The 19,188-nt window shown below is 42.6% G+C and overlaps 2 protein-coding genes across 3 annotated transcripts; both read left to right on the top strand.

Moving 5' to 3' along the window:
• Nucleotides 1–202: 202 nt before the first annotated feature.
• LOC135458037 (acidic mammalian chitinase-like) lies at nucleotides 203–4,955 on the top strand. The gene is made up of 11 exons (XM_064732932.1): nucleotides 203–323; nucleotides 942–971; nucleotides 1,973–2,174; nucleotides 2,456–2,512; nucleotides 2,616–2,781; nucleotides 2,894–3,018; nucleotides 3,282–3,387; nucleotides 3,462–3,647; nucleotides 3,826–3,945; nucleotides 4,028–4,169; nucleotides 4,789–4,955. The coding sequence occupies exons 1-10, from the start codon at nucleotides 299–301 to the stop codon at nucleotides 4,160–4,162; spliced, it is 1,152 nt and encodes a 383-aa protein (XP_064589002.1). The 5' UTR covers nucleotides 203–298; the 3' UTR covers nucleotides 4,163–4,169; nucleotides 4,789–4,955.
• Nucleotides 4,956–8,562: 3,607 nt separating this feature from the next.
• CIMAP3 (ciliary microtubule associated protein 3) lies at nucleotides 8,563–17,445 on the top strand. 2 transcript variants are annotated; one of them, XM_064733173.1, is made up of 6 exons: nucleotides 8,563–8,793; nucleotides 10,486–10,628; nucleotides 14,391–14,489; nucleotides 16,058–16,197; nucleotides 16,342–16,468; nucleotides 17,321–17,445. In XM_064733173.1, exons 1-6 carry the CDS (start codon nucleotides 8,769–8,771, stop codon nucleotides 17,387–17,389), a joined length of 603 nt encoding a protein of 200 aa, XP_064589243.1. In that variant the 5' UTR covers nucleotides 8,563–8,768; the 3' UTR covers nucleotides 17,390–17,445. The 2 variants fall into 2 exon arrangements, with proteins under 2 accessions (XP_064589243.1, XP_064589244.1); XM_064733174.1 differs by having other exon boundaries at nucleotides 8,563–8,809.
• Nucleotides 17,446–19,188: the final 1,743 nt, after the last annotated feature.

The following is a 19,188-nucleotide window of genomic DNA, read 5'->3' as shown; positions in this document are numbered from 1 at the left end:
GAAGGGCTCAAGGACAGCACAAGGTCACCCCTGCAGCCATCGGGGGACACAGAGCTGCTGTTGGAACAACATTTGGACAATCCCACAATCTAATCCCGCTCTTTATCTGCCCGTGCAGCTCCAGGACGTGGCACAGCCCCACGGCAGTGACCCCTGCGGCTGGAGAGCCCATTGTGCTGGTGACAGGTTTGGTGACACTGCTCCCTGCCAAGTTGCGCAATGTTTGCCCCACGCTGGCAGCAGAGAGGAGCAGGGTATAAAAGAGGCAGAGAGCCCGAGCACATCAGTCTGGTCCAGGATGGCCAAGCTCACTCTGCTCACCGGTGAGTGCTGCTGGGCTGGAGCTCTGTGCCCTCCTGAGCAGGGCTGGGGGCTCTGGCACTGCTGCTCGGCTGCCTGCCCGGCGGGGGGAGGGATGAAAGCGCTGCTCTCTCTTTTCTGTCAGAGATTTCTCAATTTCCTTTGGGGAGGGAAATTTCTCTTCTTTAGCGCTGCTGGGGCTGGGGATCTGCTCTGCTTTGGGCATGGACAGAGCTCACTGCAGGCTGCAATGGAAATGTGCTTTTAGACTTCAACCTAAAACCCAATGATTCCTTTGGCATCTGTTTGGGTTCTTTTTGGTGCTTTTACCTGAAATCATTGGAGAAATGAAGTGCCTGGAGAAATGTTAGCAAAACGCTTCTGCCTGAGCATGGACAGAGTTCATTGCAGGCTGCAATGGAAATGTGCTTTTAGACTTCAACCTAAAACCCCAATAATTCCTTTAGCATCTGTTTGGGTTCTTTTTGGTGCTTTTACCTGAAATCATTGGAGAAATGAAGTGCCTGGAGAAATGTTAGCCAAACTCTTGTGCCTGAGCCTGTGGGCAGAGCCTTGCTGCAGGGTTTGCATTGCCCAGGCCCAGCAGTGACCGTGTGTTGTTGTTTCCTTGTGCCCTGCAGGTCTGGCCCTGCTGCTGAACGCCCAGCTCGGTAGGTGCCCTGAGCCAGCCCCCCAGCCGGGAGGAAGGGCTGGGCTGCGGGCTGGGGGAGCCCAGGGTGCCCCAGGGTGCCCAGGGAGCCCCAGGGTGCCCCAGGGAGCCCCAGGGAGCCCCAGGGTGGCCCAGGGTGCCCCAGGGTGCCCCAGGGTGCCCAGGGTGCCCCAGGGTGCCCAGGGTGCCCCAGGGGTGCCCGGCTCCGCTGCCTTTGCCCGAGCTGTGCCCCGCACACGGAGATGTCTGGGTTTGGAAAGCCAGGAGTCTGCTGAGGAAGGCAGGAGCCTCGCCTGGAATGGGGAATGTGAACCCTCCCCACCTCTCTGATTTACTATGAATTTTAAATTAAGGGGCTCTCAGGCAAAAAATATGGGAGCAGGAAATGACAGTTCTTTAATAGGTAAGAAAATAAAAGGATAAAATAAGCAATGCAGTAAGCTAAAACAACTTTGACAGAGTCAGAACCCAACCTGACACCCTGTGGGTCAGGCTGTTGGCAGCAGTGCCATTGGAATTGTGGCTCAGCCCTCCTGCAGTGTCAGGGCTGGTTCTGCTGGAGCAGGATCCTGGAGAAAGGTGCAGTCTCTGCCTCTGAAGATCCAGGGGAAGGAGAGGCAGCTGCTGCTCCTCTGGGCAATCCAGTGCAGAAGCTGAGCTGATATTCCAGAATCTCCAGATTATATCTGGGTGGCAATGCTTGGCTCCTCTTTCTGGGAAGAGCAGCTCCCAGCCGGATGCTGTAGTTCTTATCAGTCAGGCAGTGTAGTTCTTATCAGTCAATTGCTGTTATCAGCAGATGTCCAGTCCAAAGGGAGAAGTGATTGTGGGAGAGATAAGGCAAACTGCCCACCTGACAGAAGCCAGCTGCCATCCAGATGCAATAGAACAGATGTTGCCCTGCAGTCTGGCACAGGAGCTGTGCCCACAGTGGCGATGCCGTGCCCAGGGCCGGGCCGTGCCGGGCACTGCAGCCCCTCCATGGCCGCTGTCTCCCCGCAGGCACTGCCTATGTGCTGACCTGTTACTTCACCAACTGGGCCCAGTACAGGCCTGGGGAGGGGAGGTACACCCCCGAGAACATCGACCCCAACCTGTGCAACCACCTGATCTACGCCTTCGCCGGCATGAACAACAACGAGATCACCACCTACGAGTGGAACGACGAGACGCTCTACAAGTCCTTCAATGGCCTCAAGAACCAGTGAGTGCTGGGAGCCCCAGCAGGGCTCTGCTCCCTCCTGTGCCCTTCTCTGCTCCATCTCCATCCTGTGCCCTTCTCTGCCCTTCTCTGCTCCCTCCCTGTCCTTTTTGGTGACAAGGATGCTGAGTGAAGAGGGACAGAGACACAGCCAAGGCAGGACATGGGGACAGCTCCATCCTCTGAGCATGGGGGCGGTGGCTCTTGGCCTTTCCCACCAAAGTGACCCAGGCTGCACTGACCAAACCCTTGGGGTCACTCCAGTTCCTGTCCCTTCCTTGCAGGAATCACAACCTGAAGACCCTGCTGGCCATTGGAGGATGGAATTTTGGCACACAGAAGTGAGTCCAACCAGCTCTTTCCAATTATGAGTCCCGGGAGAGGGAGGGAAATCAGGAAGAGGCTGGATTCCAACCTCACCTCTCTCCTGCTCTGCTTGCCCAGGTTCTCCACCATGGTCTCCACGCCCCAGAACCGCCAGACTTTCATCAACTCCGTGGTCAGGTTCCTGCGCCAGTACGGATTCGACGGGCTGGACCTGGACTGGGAATACCCCGGCTCCAGGGGCAGCCCTGCCCAGGACAAGTCTCTCTTCACCGTCCTGGTTAAGGTGGGCTTGGCTCCAGGCCCTGCTGGCCACAGCTCTGCCTCTGAGCCCTGGGTGGCTGCAAAGCCTCAGGCCTGAGAGCCCGCAGGTGATTGCTGTGCCTTGGGTCCCTCAGGAAATGGTGGCAGCCTTCGAGCAGGAAGCCAAGCAGAGCAACAAGCCCCGGCTCATGGTCACTGCTGCTGTGGCTGGAGGACTCTCCACCATCCAGTCTGGCTACGAGATTGCTGAGCTGGGCAAGTGAGTGACAAACCTGGGGTCCCTGGTGGCACTGGGGTGGGTTCCCTGGGTGGGAAATAACAGTTCTTTAATAGCAAAGGAAATAAAAGGATAAAATAAACAATGCAGTAAACTAAAACAACACTGACAGAGTCGGAACTCAACCTGACACCCTGTGGACAGGCAGTGAAAGCCCCTGAGGGAGCCCCAGGTGCAGGGGCTGTGGGGTGATGGCAGCCCCAGCTCCGGGCCCTCAGGTGAGGACAGAGCCCTGCTCCCCACAGGTACCTGGATTACATCCACGTCATGACCTACGACTTCCACGGGCCCTGGGACGGCTCCACGGGCGAGAACAGCCCCCTGTTCAGCAGCGGCAGCACCCTCAGTGTTGTGAGTGCCTTTGGGGCCTCCGGCCCGGGGCTCCCCGTGCCACAGCACAGCCTGAACCCTGCTGCCTTTTCCAGGAATACGCCATGAACTACTGGAAGAACAACGGCGCCCCAGCCCAGAAGCTGCTGGTGGGATTCCCAACCTATGGAAAGAGCTTCACCCTTCAGAGCCCATCCAACACGGCCATCGGTGCCCCCAGCTCCGGGCCTGGCCCTGCAGGGCCCTACACCGGGGAGGCCGGGCTCCTGGCTTACTACGAGGTGTGTGAGGGACTCATTGCGGCCTGCAAGGCCAGCCCTGACACTGCTGGCACTTCCAGCACGAAATTCCTAACCTGGCTCATGTTCCCACTGCTCTTTCTCGCACATCTGCACCTTCCTGAGCTCCCAGGTTTGGGTTCCTGACCTGGCTGACATTCCCACTGCTCTTTCTCCTTAGATCTGCACCTTCCTGAGCTCTGGAGCCACCCAGGTTTGGGATGCCCCTGAGGACGTCCCCTACGCCTACAAGGCCAACGAATGGGTCGGCTACGACAACGAGAAGAGCTTTGGCCTCAAGGTCTGGGGGCAGTGCTGGGATGGGGCTGGATTCTCCTGTGGGATCAATTCCTGGCGCTCACCAGGATTTTTTCTCCCCACAGGTGGACTGGCTGAAGAAGAACAACTTTGGAGGGGCCATGGTGTGGACCATCGACCTGGATGACTTCACTGGCAACTTCTGCCACCAGGGCAAATACCCCCTGATCTCCACCCTGAAGAGGGGCCTGGGGCTGTGAGCGTGCTGTGAGTGACAGGGAGGGACAGGAGCTGTGTCCCCAAGAGGACACAGAGGTGTGGGCAAGGGGGCATTGCAAACATCATCCCTTCCCCAGTGTGAAAAATGATACTCACTTCCAAAAAAGTTTTGTTAAATTTTGCTTCAAAAAAAGTTTTATTAAAATATTAACTATTACTATGTTTATATATTAAATATTATTAATATTATATTTATTAAATGATTAAATATTACTTCCAAAAAAGGTTTATTAAAACTTTATCAAAAATACAACAGAAGACTGAATAGAGAAATTTTAAAGGATTTTTTCCACAGCATGTGCTTGTTTGTACAATGGAGCTTTTGCCTTTTAACCCTTTAGCCCTTTCCAAAGTTTTGTCCATCAACTCCTCCTTCACTGTCCAGTGGTGGAAACCACATCCTTAAATCTTGATTGGAGATCAGCTGTTGCCATAGTAACAATCTCACCCTCCCAAATGTCCCAACAGGCCACCCCATAATAACAACACAAGGAGAGGATACACATGATATTTAATTTAATTTAATTGATATTTAATTTAATTGTGGGAGTCAGCCATGGCATTACTCATGTGTCTCACCAAGGAAAATTCTGCTTTCTTTTCACAGCACAGTCCTCACGTCCCTGCGGCTGCTGGAGGTGCAGGAGGAGCTGCAGTGACAGATCCTGGTCCCAATCCTGATCCTGATCCAGCCCAAAGATCCCTCTGATCCCGTTGCACACAATGACAATGATTCAATAAACCTTTACCCAAAACCAACAACTTCCTGGTTCCACTCGTTTCTTGTTTTGTGTTTTGTCACTTCCTGGTTCTCTCAGGATGTTGGTGTGAAAAACAGGTTCAGTCTCCAGTGGAAATGTAAACAGTTTAGTAAAGGACAATAGGAGACAAGGACCGTGCAGCAAAGGTGTGAAAAACACATTCACCCTCCTGTGGAAAAGTTTAAAAGGAAAATAAAGGACAAAAGGGCACAAGGACCATAGAGCAAAGTGAGAAACAGTGAAAAACACCCGTGAAAAACTGTGAAAATGCAAAAAGTTTAATAAAGGACAATAGGAGAGCAAAGGTGTGAAAAACACTTTCATTCTCCTGTGAAAATTAAGAAGTTTAATAGAGGACAATGGGAAACAAGGACAAACATTATTGGGTCAGCCAAGAGCACCCTGTTATCCTCGGGGATTCCCCTTAAATACCTTTTAGTTAAATCATTCTGTTGAATATTCATAGATTCTTATGCATATCAATAAACTAATTTACATATTCATGAGCTATTTTACATGGCCCCTCCTTGCTCTGCCTTTTTAGAGCCTGTGTGTTTCCTGGCTGGGCTTTTTCAACACAAAATTAATTATTCACTATTTCACTACTATGTCCAAGCTTAACTAACAACAGAAATAAAAATCATATTTTTATAGCAAAGTTACTTTAATATCACACATTTAAAATGTATTTTAATTTTAGCAAAAAGCCAATATTATAATATGTATCTATAACATACATTAGCTATTTCACTACTATGTCTAAGCTTAATTAACAACAGAAATGAAAACTATATTTTTATAAAGTTACTTTAAAGTCATACAAATGAAATCCACTTTAAAAGTTGCAAAAAGCCAGTATTATATGTATCAATAACACATACCTATATAATCTATTTCACTACTATGTCTAAGTAACAACAGAAATGGAACCTATATTTTTATTACAAAGTTACTTCAAAATCATACATATGAAATCCACTTTAATGTTAGCAAGAAGCCAATATTACAATATGTATCTATAACACATATCAGCCATTTCACTACTAAGTTTAATTAACAACCGAAATAAAAACTGTCTTTATAACAAAGTTACTTTAACTCCACACATATAGAATCCATTTTAATATTTTCAAAAAGCCAATATTACAATATGTATCTATAACACATACCAGCCATTTCACTACTAAGTTTAATTAACAACCGAAATAAAAACTGTCTTTATAACAAAGTTACTTTAGTGTCACACATATAGAATCCATTTTAATATTAGCAAAAAGCCAATATTATGTATCTATAACGCATAGTTATGTACTTCACTACTAAGTTTAAGTAACAACAGAAATGAAACCTGTATTTTTATAACAAAGTTACTTCAAAATCATACATATGAAATCCACTTTAATGTTAGCAAGAAGCCAATATTACAATATGTATCTATAACACATATCAGCCATTTCACTACTAAGTTTAATTAACAACCGAAATAAAAACTGTCTTTATAACAAAGTTACTTTAACATCACACATATAGAATCCATTTTAATATTAGCAAAAAGCCAATATTATGTATCTATAACACATACTTATATCATCTATTTCACTACTGTCTAAGTTGAAGTAACAACAGAAATAAACCTATATTTTTATAACAAAGTTACTTTAACTCCACACATATAAAATCCATTTTAATATTAGCAAAAAGGCAATATTATGTATCTATAATGCATAGTTATGTATTTCACTACTAAGTTTAAGTAACAACAGAAATGAAACCTGTATTTTTATAACAAAGTTACTTTAACATCACACATATAAAATCCATTTTAATATTTTCAAAAAGCTATAATATTATAATGTGTATCCATAGTACAAACTTATATCAGCTATTTCGCTACCATGTCTAACTTTAATTAACAAGAGAAATAAAAACTGTCTTTATAACAAAGTTACTTTAACACCACATATAAAATCAATTTTAATACTTGTAAAAAGCCAATATTATAATGTGTATCTATAATGCATGTCAGCCATTTCACTACTATATCCAAGCTCAATTAACGACAGAAATGAAAACTATATTTTTATAACAAAGTTACTTTAACACCACATATATAGAATCCATTTAAATATTAGCAAAAATCCAATATTATGTATCTATAACACAAACTTATATCACTTCTATCAGTTATTTCACTACTATGTCTAAGTTTAATTAACAACAGAAATAAACCAATATTTTTATAACAAAGTTACTTTAACTCCACACATATAAAATCCATTTTAATATTAGCAATAAGCCAATATTATGTATCTATAATGCATAGTTATGTATTTCACTACTAAGTTTAAGTAACAACAGAAATGAAACCTGTATTTTTATAACAAAGTTACTTTAACTCCACACATATAGAATCCATTTTAATATTTTCAAAAAGCCAATATTACAATATGTATCTATAACACATACCAGCCATTTCACTACTAAGTTTAATCAACAACACAAATGAAACCTATACTTTTATAACAAAGTTACCTTAAAATAACACATATAAAATGCATTTTAATGCCTGCAAAAAGCCACTATTCCGATGCGTATCTCTGGCGCTCACCCTGGTGCTGGGGCAGGGTTGGGCTTTCCTCCCAGCTGGCATTCCTCGCTGCCGCTCCCTGGCAGTGCCAGGGGAACGGGGGCAGGAGCCGCTGTCACCCCGCCAGCGCTGTGACCTCACAGGGCAGAGCCGCTGCCCGGAGCCGGCCCGGCCCGTTCCCAGGGAAATGCCCAATCCCGGCTTTTCCCCGGCTCCCTGATTCCCAATCCCGGCTTTTTCCCGGCCCCCTGATTCCCAATCCCGGCTTTTCCCCGGCCCCCTGATTCCCAATCCCGGCTTTTTCCCAGCCCCCCTGATTCCCAACCCCGGCTTTTTCCCGGCTCCCTGATTCCCAATCCCGGCTTTTTCCTGCCCCCTGATTCCAATCCCCGCTTTTCCCGGCCCCTGATTCCCAATCCCGGTTTTCCCCGGCCCCTGATTCCAATCCGGCTTTTTCCGGCTCCCTGATTCCCAACCCCGGCTTTTTCCCGGCTCCCTGATTCCCAATCCCCGCTTTTCCCGGCCCCCTGATTCCCAATCCCGGCTTTTCCCCGGCTCCCTGATTCCCAATCCCCGCTTTTCCCCGGCTCCCTGATTCCCAATCCCGGCTTTTCCCCGGCCCGTTCCCAGGGAAATGCCCAATCCCGGCTTTTCCCCGGCTCCCTGATTCCCAATCCCGGCTTTTCCCCGGCCCCCTGATTCCCAACCCCGGCTTTTTCCCCGGCCCCCTGATTCCCAACCCCGGCTTTTCCCGGCTCCCTGATTCCCAACCCCGGCTTTTCCCGGCTCCCTGATTCCCAATCCCGGCTTTTTCCCGGCCCCCTGATTCCCAGTCCCCGCTTTTTCCCGGCTCCCTGATTCCCAATCCCGGTTTTTCCCCGGCTCCCTGATTCCCAATCCCGGCTTTTCCCGGCTCCTGATTCCCAATCCCGGTTTTTTCCCGGCCCCCTGATTCCCAACCCCGGCTTTTTCCCAGCCCCCTGATTCCCAATCCCGGCTCCCTGATTCCCAATCCCGGCTTTTTCCCGGCCCCCTGATTCCCAATCCCGGTTTTTTCCCGGCTCCCTGATTCCCAATCCCGGCTCCCTGATTCCCAATCCCCGCTTTTCCCCGGCTCCCTGGTGCCCAATCCCGGCTTTTCCCCGGCTCCCTGATTCCCAATCCCGGCTCCCAGATTCCCAATCCCGGCTTTTCCCGGCTCCCTGGTGCCCGTAACGCCCACAGCAGTGCCAGGCCAGGATGGCAGCAAGGCAGGAGCCCAGAGGTGAGAGCTGGCCCAGGTAGGGGCACCTGGAGGGGCTGGGATTGCTTCTCCTTCATCCCCCATCCCACCATCAGGAGCTCAGAATGGGGAAAATCTGCCCTGTCAGGAAAATCAATCCGCAAATATCAGAGGTTTGTGGCCAAAAGAAGAAAAATCCGCCCTGTCAGGAAAATTAATCCACAAATATCAGAGTTCTGTATCCAAAAGAAGAAAAATCTGCCCTGTCAGGAAAATCAATCCACAAATATCAGAGTTCTGTATCCAAAAGAAGAAAAATCTGCCCTGTCAGGAAAATTAATCCACAAATATCAGAGGTTTGTGGCCAAAAAGGAGACAGAGGAGTCCTTCGACTTTATCCCAATAAAGGGAGAGGCCGTGGGGTGCTCACCTGGGGTCTCTCCAACTTTTGGAGGATCAGGTTCCTTTTTATCCCGATTTCCTTCTCTCTTTCCCCATTTCTGAGGTACCTGAGAGGTTCAGTCTTCCCAGGACACCTGATACCAGAGATTCCCCTCTAATGCACAACCCTCCCTTTGCATTTTTAATTCTTACGGAATTTAGGGGGTTTTTTTCCCCATTTCTGAGGTACCTGAGAGGTTCAGGCTTCCCAGGACACCTGATACCAGAGATTTCCCCTCTAATGCACAACCCTCCCTTTTAATTTTTAATTCTTACAGAATTTAGGGGGTTTTTTTCCCCATTTCTGAGGTACCTGAGAGGTTCAGGCTTCCCAGGACACCTGATACCAGAGATTCCCCTGTAATGCACAACCCTCCCTTTGCATTTCTAATTCTTATGGAATTTAGGGTTTTCCCCCCTTGTTTCTTTCACCTTTCAATATCCAATTTAATTTATCAGCAAACCTACTGCTTATTTGTAAAGGGAAATCTCTTTTTTTTTTCATTCCTCAATCAGTGGAACGGGTTGAATCCAATCCATAGTTGGATTTCCATCCATGGGAATCCTTCCCATCATTTCTTTTCTGTCTCAGCGCTGGTTTTACCTACCAGCAGATCCACAGATTGTTTGGAAAGACAAATTGCTTGTGAAAAATAAATCTGTTTGAAAAGATAAATCTCTTATTCCTCTCAGCCCCTCGTGGCTTTGAAGAAGGGTCTGAGAGGGACGAGGCAGAGGCAAAGGGGAGACCCCTCCTAAATATCCAGGGCAAAGACAAATCTGTCGTTCTTTGTGAAAAATAAATCGATTTTCTTGTGAAAAACAAATCTGTTTGGAAAGACAAATCTGCCATTGCTTGTGAAAAATAAATTTGGAAAGACAAATCCCTCATTCCTCTCAGCCCCTCGTGGCTTTGAAGAAGGGTCTGAGACGAATCGGGCAGAGGGAAGGGAAGACCCCTCTTAAATATCCATGACAAAGACAAATCTGCCATTGCTTGTGAAAAACAAATCCGTTTGGAAAAACAAATCTGCCATTGCTTGTGAAAAACAAATCCGTTTGGAAAAACAAATCTGCCATTCCTTGTGAAAAACAAATCCGTTTTCCTGTGAAAAACAAATCCATTTGGAAGGAGAAATCCCTCATTCCTCTCAGCCCCTCGTGGCTTTGAGGCCAAGAGCAAACCCCTCCCAAATACCCCAGGGCAGAGGGATGAAGGCAGAAAGCAGCTCATGGTCACTTTTTTTTTCCTCTTTTTTCTATTTTCTCTCATTTTTTCTTGTTTCTCCCCAGCTATGTCCAAGCTCATCTCCTTTGGGACCACTCAGGACCGGAAAATGTTCCCGTCCAGCTTTGCCCCGGACCGGCTGGGCATCGAGGTGCTGGGCGTGAGGGGCAGCCCCTTGCTGGGGCCGGGCTCCTACCTGGGGCCGGAGGTGAGTTTGGGGTCATTTATCAAAATTACCGGGTCATTCCTGCCCTGAAAACCCGCTGGGAGATGTCCCACATCCTCCTGGGAAAAGGAATTTTCTCCTTTCCTACCTGATCCTTGAGGTTCTGGAATAGTCAGGAATTAAGGGAATAATTAGGAATAAGTTTAATTGGAATAGTACCATGAAATCCTCCCTGAAAACCCGCTGGGAGATGTCCCAAATCCACCTGGAAAAAGGAATTTTCTCCTTTCCCAACCAATCCTTGAGGTTCTGGAACAGTCAGGAATTAAGGCAATAATTAAGGGAATAAAAATAAGAAAGTAATTAGGAATAGCCAGAAATTAAGGGAATTATTAGGAATAACATTTGCTGCTCAGATAATTCTGCCACTGCAGGATGTCCCATATCCTCCTGGAAAAAAGGAATTTTCTCCTTTCCCAACCAATCCTTGAGGTTCTGGAACAGTCAGAAATTAAGGGAATAATTAAAGGAATAAGTTTAATTGGAATAGTACCATGAAATCCTCCCTGAAAAACCTGCTGGGAGATGTCCCAAATCCTCCTGGAAAAAAGGAATTTTCTCCTTTCCCAAACAGTCCTTGAGGTTCTGGAATAGTCAGAAATTACGGGAATTGTTAGGGATGAGTTTAATTGGAATAGTATCATGAAATCCTCCCTGAAAACCCGCTGGGAGATGTCCCACATCCTCCTGGAAAAAGGAATTTTCTCCTTTCCCGACCAATCCTTGAGGTTCTGGAATAGTCAGAAATTACGGGAATAACTAGGAATAAATTTAACAGGAATAGTACCATGAAATCCTCCCTGCATACCTGCTGGGAGATGTCCCAAATCCTCCTGGAAAAAGGAATTGTCTCCTTTGCTTCAGGCTCTGAAGTAGTGAGAAATTAAGGGAATTATTAGGATAAGTTTAATAGGAAAGGTATCTGCTTTTCATGCTGCACTCCTGCCCTGTAAATCCACTGCAGGATGTCCCAAATCCACCTGGAAAAAGGAATTTTCTCCTTTCCCAACCAATCCTTGAGGTTCTGGAACAGTCAGGAATTAAGGCAATAATTAAGGGAATAAAAATAAGAAAGTAATTAGGAATAGCCAGAAATTAAGGGAATAATTAGGAATAAGTTTAATTGGAATAGTACCATGAAATCCTCCCTGAAAACCCGCTGGAAGATGTCCCACATCCTCCTGGGAAAAGGAATTTTCTCCTTTCCCAACCAATCCTTGAGGTTCTGGAATAGTCAGAAATTAAGGGAATTGTTAGGGATGAGTTTAATTCGAATAGTACCATGAAATCCTCCCTGAAAACCCGCTGGGAGATGTCCCAAATCCTCCTGGAAAAAGGAATTTTCTCCTTTGCTTCAGGCTCTGAAGTAGTGAGAAATTAAGGGAATTATTAGGATAAGTTTAATAGGAAAGGTATCTGCTTTTCATGCTGCACTCCTGCCCTGTAAATCCACTGCAGGATGTCCCACATCCACCTGGAAAAAGGAATTATCTTCTTTCCAACCAATCCTCGAGGTTCTGGAACAGTCATAAATTAAGGGAATAATTAAAGGAATAAAAATAAGGAAATAATTAGGAATAGCCAGGAATTAAGGGAATAATTAGGAATAACTTTATTAGGAGTAGTACCATGTAGTCCTCCCTGCAAACCCACTGCAGGATGTCCCAAATCCTACTGGGAAAAGGAATTTTCTCCTTTCCTACCTGATCCTTGAGGTTCTGGAATAGTCAGGAATTAAGGGAATAATTAGGAATAAGTTTAATTGGAATAGTACCATGAAATCTTCCCTGCAAACCTGCTGGGAGGTGTCCCACATCCTCCTGGGAAAAGGAATTTTCTCCTTTCCCACCCAATCCTCAAGGTTCTGGAACAGTAGGAAATTAAGGGAATAATTAAGGGAATAAAAATAAGGAAATAATTAGGAATAGCCAGGAATTAAGGGAATAATTAGGAATAAGTTTAATTGGAATAGTACCACGAAATCCCGCTGGGAGATGTCCCACATCCTCCTGGAAAAAGGAATTTTCTCCTTTCCCAACCAATCCTTGAGGTTCTGGAACAGTCAGGAATTAAGAGAATAATTAAGGGAAGAAAAATAAGAAAGTAATTAGGAATAGCCAGAAATTAAGGGAATAATTAGGAATAAGTTTAATTGGAATAGTACCATGAAATCCTCCCTGAAAACCCACTGCAGGATGTCCCACATCCTTCTGAAGAAAGGAATTTTCTCCTTTCCTACCTGATCCTTGAGGTTCTGGAATAGTCAGGAATTAAGGCAATAATTAAGGGAATAAAAATAAGAAAGTAATTAGGAATAGCCAGGAATTAAGGGAATAATTAGGAATAAGTTTAATTGGAATAGTACCATGAAATCCTCCCTGCAAACCTGCTGGGAGATGTCCCACATCCTCCTGGGAAAAGGAATTTTCTCCTTTCCCAACCAATCCTTGAGGTTCTGGAACAGTCAGAAATTAAGGGAATAATTAAAGGAATAAAAATAAGAAAATAATTAGGAATAGCCAGGAATTAAGGGAATAATTAGGAATAACTTTATTAGGAGTAGTACCATGCAGTCCTCCCTGCAAACCCACTGCAGGATGTCCCAAATCCACCTGGAAAAAGGAATTTTCTCCTTTCCCAACCAATCCTTGAGGTTCTGGAACAGTCAGGAATTAAGGGAATTGTTAGGAATAAGTTTAATTGGAATAGTACCATGAAATCTTCCCTGCAAACCTGCTGGGAGGTGTCCCACATCCTCCTGGGAAAAGGAATTTTCTCCTTTCCCACCTGATCCTCAAGGTTCTGGAATAGTCAGAAATTACGGCAATAATTAGGAATAAGTACCATGAAATCCTCCCTGAAAACCCACTGCAGGATGTCCCACATCCTCCTGGGAAAAGGAATTTTCTCCTTTCCCAACCAATCCTTGAGGTTCTGGAACAGTCAGAAATTAAGGGAATAATTAAAGGAATAAAAATAAGAAAATTATTAGGAATAGCCAGGAATTATGGGAATAATTAGGAATAAGTTTAATTGGAATAGTAGCATGAAATCCTCCCTGAAAACCTGCTGGAACATGTCCCAAATCATCCTGAAAAAGGAATTTTCTCCTTTCCCAACCAATCCTTGAGGTTCTGCAATGGTCAGAAATTAAGGGAATAATTAGGAATAAGTTTAATTGGAATAGTACCATGAAATCCTCCCTGAAAACCCGCTGGGAGATGTCCCACATCCTCCTGGAAAAAGGAATTTTCTCCTTTCCCACCTGATCCTCAAGATTATAGAATAGTGAGAAATTAAGGGAATAATTAAGGGAATAAAAATAAGGAAATAATTAGGAATTGTCAGAAATTAAGGGAATAATAATAGGAAAAGTATCATGCACTCCTGCCCTGCAAACCCACTGCAGGATGGAAACAGGAAATTTTCCTGGAAAAAGGAATTATCTCCTTTCCCAACCAATCCTTGAGGTTCTGGAATAGTCAGAAATTAAAGGAATAATTAGGAATAAGTTTAATAGGAATAATATCTGCTGCTCATGCAAACCCACTGCAGGATGGAAACAGGAAATTTTCCTGGAAAAATGAATTACCTCCTTTCCCAACCAATCCTTGAGGTTCTGCAATGGTCAGAAATTAAAGGAATAATTAGGAATAACTCTATTAGGAATAACATTTGCTGCTCAGCTGACTCTGCCCTGCTTTTGAATAATGCAAATAAATAATTTTGGGTCTCAAATTGCAGAACAACGTCCTGCAATCGTCCTGGAGCACCCGGCCCATGAGCGCCCTGGGCTACACGATGGGAGCCAGGACGGCCCCGCGCTTCCAGCAGAGGGCTCAGGTGAGGGAAAAGTGCCAAAAAACAAGGGAAAAGCAGGGAAAAAATACAGGGGAAAAGCAGAAAAAATACAGGGAAAAAGCAGAAAAAATACAGGGGAAAAGCAGAAAAAAAACAGGGGAAAAGCAGAAAAAATACAGGGGAAAAACAGCAAAAAAACCCAGGGGAAAAGCAGCAAAAACAAACAGGGGGAAAGCGGCCGAAAAGAGGGGAAAAGCAGGAAAAAAATACAGGGGAAAAGCAGAAAAAATACAGGGGAAAAACGGCAAAAAAACCCCAGGGAAAAAGCAGAAAAAATACAGGGGAAAAGCAGAAAAAATACAGGGGAAAAGCAGAAAAAATACAGGGGAAAAACAGCAAAAAAAACCGGGGGAAAGCGGCCAAAAAGAGGGGGAAAGCAGGAAAAAAATACAGGGGAAAAACGGCAAAAAACCCCAGGGAAAAGCAGAAAAAATACAGGGGAAAAAGCAGAAAAAAAATACAGGGGAAAAACAGCAAAAAACCAGGGGAAGAGCAGCACAAAAACAGGGGAAAAGCAGCAAAAACAAACAGGGGGAAAGCGGCCAAAAAAACCAGGGGGAAAGCGGCCAAAAATAGGGGAAAAGCAGGAAAAAAAACAGGGAAAAAGCAGAAAACATACAGGGGAAAAACAGCAAAAAACCAGGGGAAAAGCAGCAAACAAAAAAGCCAGGGGGAAAGTGGCCAAAAAGAGGGGAGAAGCAGGAAAAAAATACAGGGAAAAGCAGAAAAAATACAGGTAAAAAGCAGCCCAAAAAAAGAGGGGAAAAACAGGAAAAAAAAATAGGGGAAAAGCAGGAAAAAATTTAGGGGAAAAGCAGCCAAAATATTGCCCAGCCCGGCTGTGCCATGCCCTGGGTGCTGCCATGGGAATGTGGAATTTTGGGTGGCAATGTAGAATTTGGGTGGGAACGTGGAATTTTGAGTGGGAATGTGGTGGAATTTTGGGTGGCAATGTGGAATTTTGGGTGTGAATCTGCAATTTTGGGCAGGAATGTGGAATTTTGGATGGCAATGTGCAATTTTGGGGGCAAATGTAGAATTTTGGGTGGGAATGAGGTGCAATTTTAGATAGGAATGAGGTGGAATTTTGGAAGGGAATAAGATGGAATTTCGAGAGGGAATGAGGTGAAATTTTGGGTGGGAATGAGGTGAAATTTTGGGAGGGAATTTCGGTGGAATTTTGGGTTTGAACGAGATGGAATTTCGAGAGGTAAATGAGGTGGAATTTTGGGTGGGAATGAGGTGAAATTTTGGGTGGGAATGAGGTGGAATTTCGGGTGGGAATGAGGTGGAATTTTGGGTGGGAATGAGGTGGAATTTTGGGTGGGAATGAGGTGGAATTTTGGGTGGGAATGAGGTGGAATTTCGTGAGGGAATGAGGTGAAATTTTGGGTGGGAATGAGGTGGAATTTCGTGAGGGAGTGAGGTGAAATTTCGTGAGGGAATGAGGTGCAATTTTGGGGGTGAATTCTTCATGAACTCCCCTGGGTTTTGGCCACTTTTCCCTTGTTTTTTTTGCTGATTTTCCCCGTTTTTGGCCGCTTTCCCAGACCGTGACCCCCGGCCCCGCCGCCTACGGGCCCTTCCCGGCTGAGCCCCGCCCGGCCCGGCCCGGCCCGGCCCCGGTCCCGTTCGGCTCCAGCAGCCCCCGGTTCCCGACCCGCCTGCAGGACCGCGACCGCTACCCCGGGTAAGGAAAAGCCTTGGTAAAAATAAAAATAAAAATAAAAATAAAAATAAAAATAAAAATAAAAATAAAAATAAAAATAAAAATAAAAATAAAAATAAAATAAATGATGCAAATCAATAAATAATCCATTCCTGTTTTCCCCAGGCCTGGCACCTACGACATCCACGATCCTCAAACCAAAAAAGTTTCGTGGCCCTCCCAGTTTGGGGCTCCCAACTGGGCAGCGCTGCCCCAGCTGGTGCAGAGGATGATGAAGATGCAGGTGCAGAAGGTGAGGAAGGCTCAGGGACAGGAAATTTCCTTTTTTTCTCCATATTTTCACCGTTTTGTTTTCATTTCCTGCTCCTGAGACAGGAAATTCCCTTTATTTCCAAATTTTTGCTGTTTTTTGTTTTCATTTCCTGCTTCTGAGACAGGAAATTTCCTTTTTTCTCCATATTTTCATTGGTTTGTTTTCATTTCCTGCTTTGAGACAGGAAATTTCCTTTTTTCTCCATATTTTCATTTCCTGCTTCTGAGACAGGAAATTCCCTTTTTTCTCCATATTTTCACTTTTTTGTTGTTCTTTCCTTATTCAGAGAGAGGAAATTTCCTTTTCTCATTTCCCATTTTCACTATTTTATTCTCCTTTTTTTTTGCCTCAATGTCCTGAGAGAGGAAATTTCCTAATTTCCTTTTCACTCCCTATTTTCGCTATTTTATTTTCCTTTCCTGCTTCTGAGACAGAAAATTCCCTTTTTATTCCCCATTTCCTCCACTTTTTTACCCTTTCCTCCCTCAAAACTTCTGAGATAAAAATTCCCTTTTAATTCCCATTTTCTCTGTTCTTTTTCCTACTTCTGAGAGAGAAAATTTCCCTTTTTCTTCCTTTTTTCTTCCTTTTTTCTGCCTTTTTTTTCCCAATTTTTTTTTGTATTTTTCCCAGCCCAGAGCACAAAACACAAATTTCAATCAATCCCAAAAATCCCCTTTTATTCAGAATTTTCCCCAATTTCCACCCCAAAATGAGCAAAGCGGGGCCTCCGCTGGTACAAAAAAATCTGATTTAAATCCCAATTTTAGATCTCCATTTCCTGGCACATTTTCGTTGTTTTTAATGGAAAATTTGGGATTTTTTTTTTAGATGACTGTGGATAAAAATTTCCAGAAAAACCAGGGCAGGGAGGCGTACCTGAAACTGCACTACGGCTGAGGAAAAATATCTTTATTTGGAGATAAATAAAGATATTTCTCTCTATCTGCAGCTCCGGGCTGAATAAATCAAGTATTTTAAATGGTTTTTAATGGTTTTTAATGTTTTTAATGTTTTTAATTTGCTCTGCTCATCTCAATCTTCTCAGCCCCACGGGAAGAAATTGAAATCCAGAATTTGTTTTCAAATATTTTGAAGGTATTTTAAAATATTTTCATGCGTTTTAAATGTGTTGGAGATATTTTTAAAAAATTATGGTAACGAACTGAAAATAATAATATATGAAAATATATCAAAATATATAAATATATAAAATCAATTTTAACATAAAAATTCAAATTTTAACTTTTCTTTTAGTTAGTTTAACATGTCTCTAAACTATAAATTTATATTCACACTTTTAGTATATAAAAAATTTTTAAAGCCTCAAATTAAATACTATATTTAATTTTAAACTTTAGATTATAAAACCACATCATTTTATAAACCAAGTAATTTTATATCCCAAATAATTTTAATATACCAATTAATTTTATATCCCAAATATTTGTATATACAAAATAATGTTATAAACCAAGTAATTTTATATCCCAAATAATTTTAATATACCAATTAATTTTATATCCCAAATAATTGTATATACAAAATAATGCTATAAACCAAATCATTTTATATCCCAAATATGTTAATATACCAATTAATTTTATATCCCAAATAATTGTATATACAAAATAATGTTATAAACCAAATAATTTTATATCCCAAATATTTTAATATACCAATTCATTTTATATCCCAAATAATTGTATATACAAAATAATGTTATAAACCAAATCATTTTATATCCCAAATAATTTTATATACAAAGTAATTGTATATACAAAAAAATTTCATGTATCAAATATTTCCATATGCCAAATAATTTTATATCCCAAATATTTTAATATACCAATTAATTTTATATCCCAAATAATTTTATATACAAAAAAATTTCATATATCAAATGTTTTCATATGCCAAATAATTTTATATCCCAAATAATTTTATATCCCGAATAATTTTATAAACCAAATGATTTTCCAAGAATTCCCTACATTTCAAATTCTAACACTCAGAGAATTTTTATGTTTTTTGCCCAAAATATCACCCTGAGGCCGGGTTGGGACAGGTGGATTTTTGCATTTTGGCTCCTTCCCTGCTGAAATGAAAATATTCTTAATTTTAAAAATCATTTTAAATGCTTGAAACTGAGAATATTGACACAAAAATAAACGTGGCCTGAAACAGAAAGTTCCTGGTGCTGGGGCAGCTGTTTCCCCTCAAACCTTTAATTTCTGCATTTCCAAACCTAATTGGTAATTTAAATTAAATTAAATTAATAATTTAATTCAAAATAATTTAATTAACAATTAAATTTTACTTGTTAATTATTTTCAATTAAATTATTGATTTAATTTAGATAAAATCTCAGATAAAATTCCTTTTATTATGAACACAATAAATTATTACTATATTCCTTTATTTAATTGAAATTTATTTAATTTAAATTTATTAATTTTTATGAAAGTGATAAAGGAACATAATAATACTAAATAACTTTACTAAATACCTTTATTAAATAATTCTAAATACCTTTACTAAATAATAATTATTATTCCTTTCTGATGAACACAAAAAATCACAATTTGCCCATAAGGACATAATTTTTTAAAATTATCAACACAATAAATTATTATTATATTCTTTTCTTAAATTAATAGTTATTAAATTTAAAATAATTATTTTTTATTAAATTGATA

Source organism: Zonotrichia leucophrys, chromosome 26 (genome assembly GCF_028769735.1).
Source record: "Zonotrichia leucophrys gambelii isolate GWCS_2022_RI chromosome 26, RI_Zleu_2.0, whole genome shotgun sequence".
In the NCBI taxonomy this organism is placed as follows: domain Eukaryota; kingdom Metazoa; phylum Chordata; class Aves; order Passeriformes; family Passerellidae; genus Zonotrichia; species Zonotrichia leucophrys.
Note: the sequence above shows the minus strand (reverse complement) of the source record. Positions and strands in the feature narration are given on the sequence as shown.

What these genes read in the sequence shown, in the direction of transcription:
- LOC135458037 (XM_064732932.1), top strand. Translation starts at nt 299, where the DNA reads ATGGCCAAGCTCACTCTGCTCACCG. An exon ending in CAAGCTCACTCTGCTCACCG is followed by an intron (nt 324 to 941) that starts GTGAGTGCTGCT and finishes TGTGCCCTGCAG; the next exon opens with GTCTGGCCCTGCTGCTGAAC. An exon ending in GAGATTGCTGAGCTGGGCAA is followed by an intron (nt 3,019 to 3,281) that starts GTGAGTGACAAA and finishes TGCTCCCCACAG; the next exon opens with GTACCTGGATTACATCCACG.
- CIMAP3 (XM_064733173.1), top strand. Translation starts at nt 8,769, where the DNA reads ATGGCAGCAAGGCAGGAGCCCAGAG. An exon ending in AGCAAGGCAGGAGCCCAGAG is followed by an intron (nt 8,794 to 10,485) that starts GTGAGAGCTGGC and finishes GTTTCTCCCCAG; the next exon opens with CTATGTCCAAGCTCATCTCC. An exon ending in TGAAGATGCAGGTGCAGAAG is followed by an intron (nt 16,469 to 17,320) that starts GTGAGGAAGGCT and finishes TTTTTTTTTTAG; the next exon opens with ATGACTGTGGATAAAAATTT.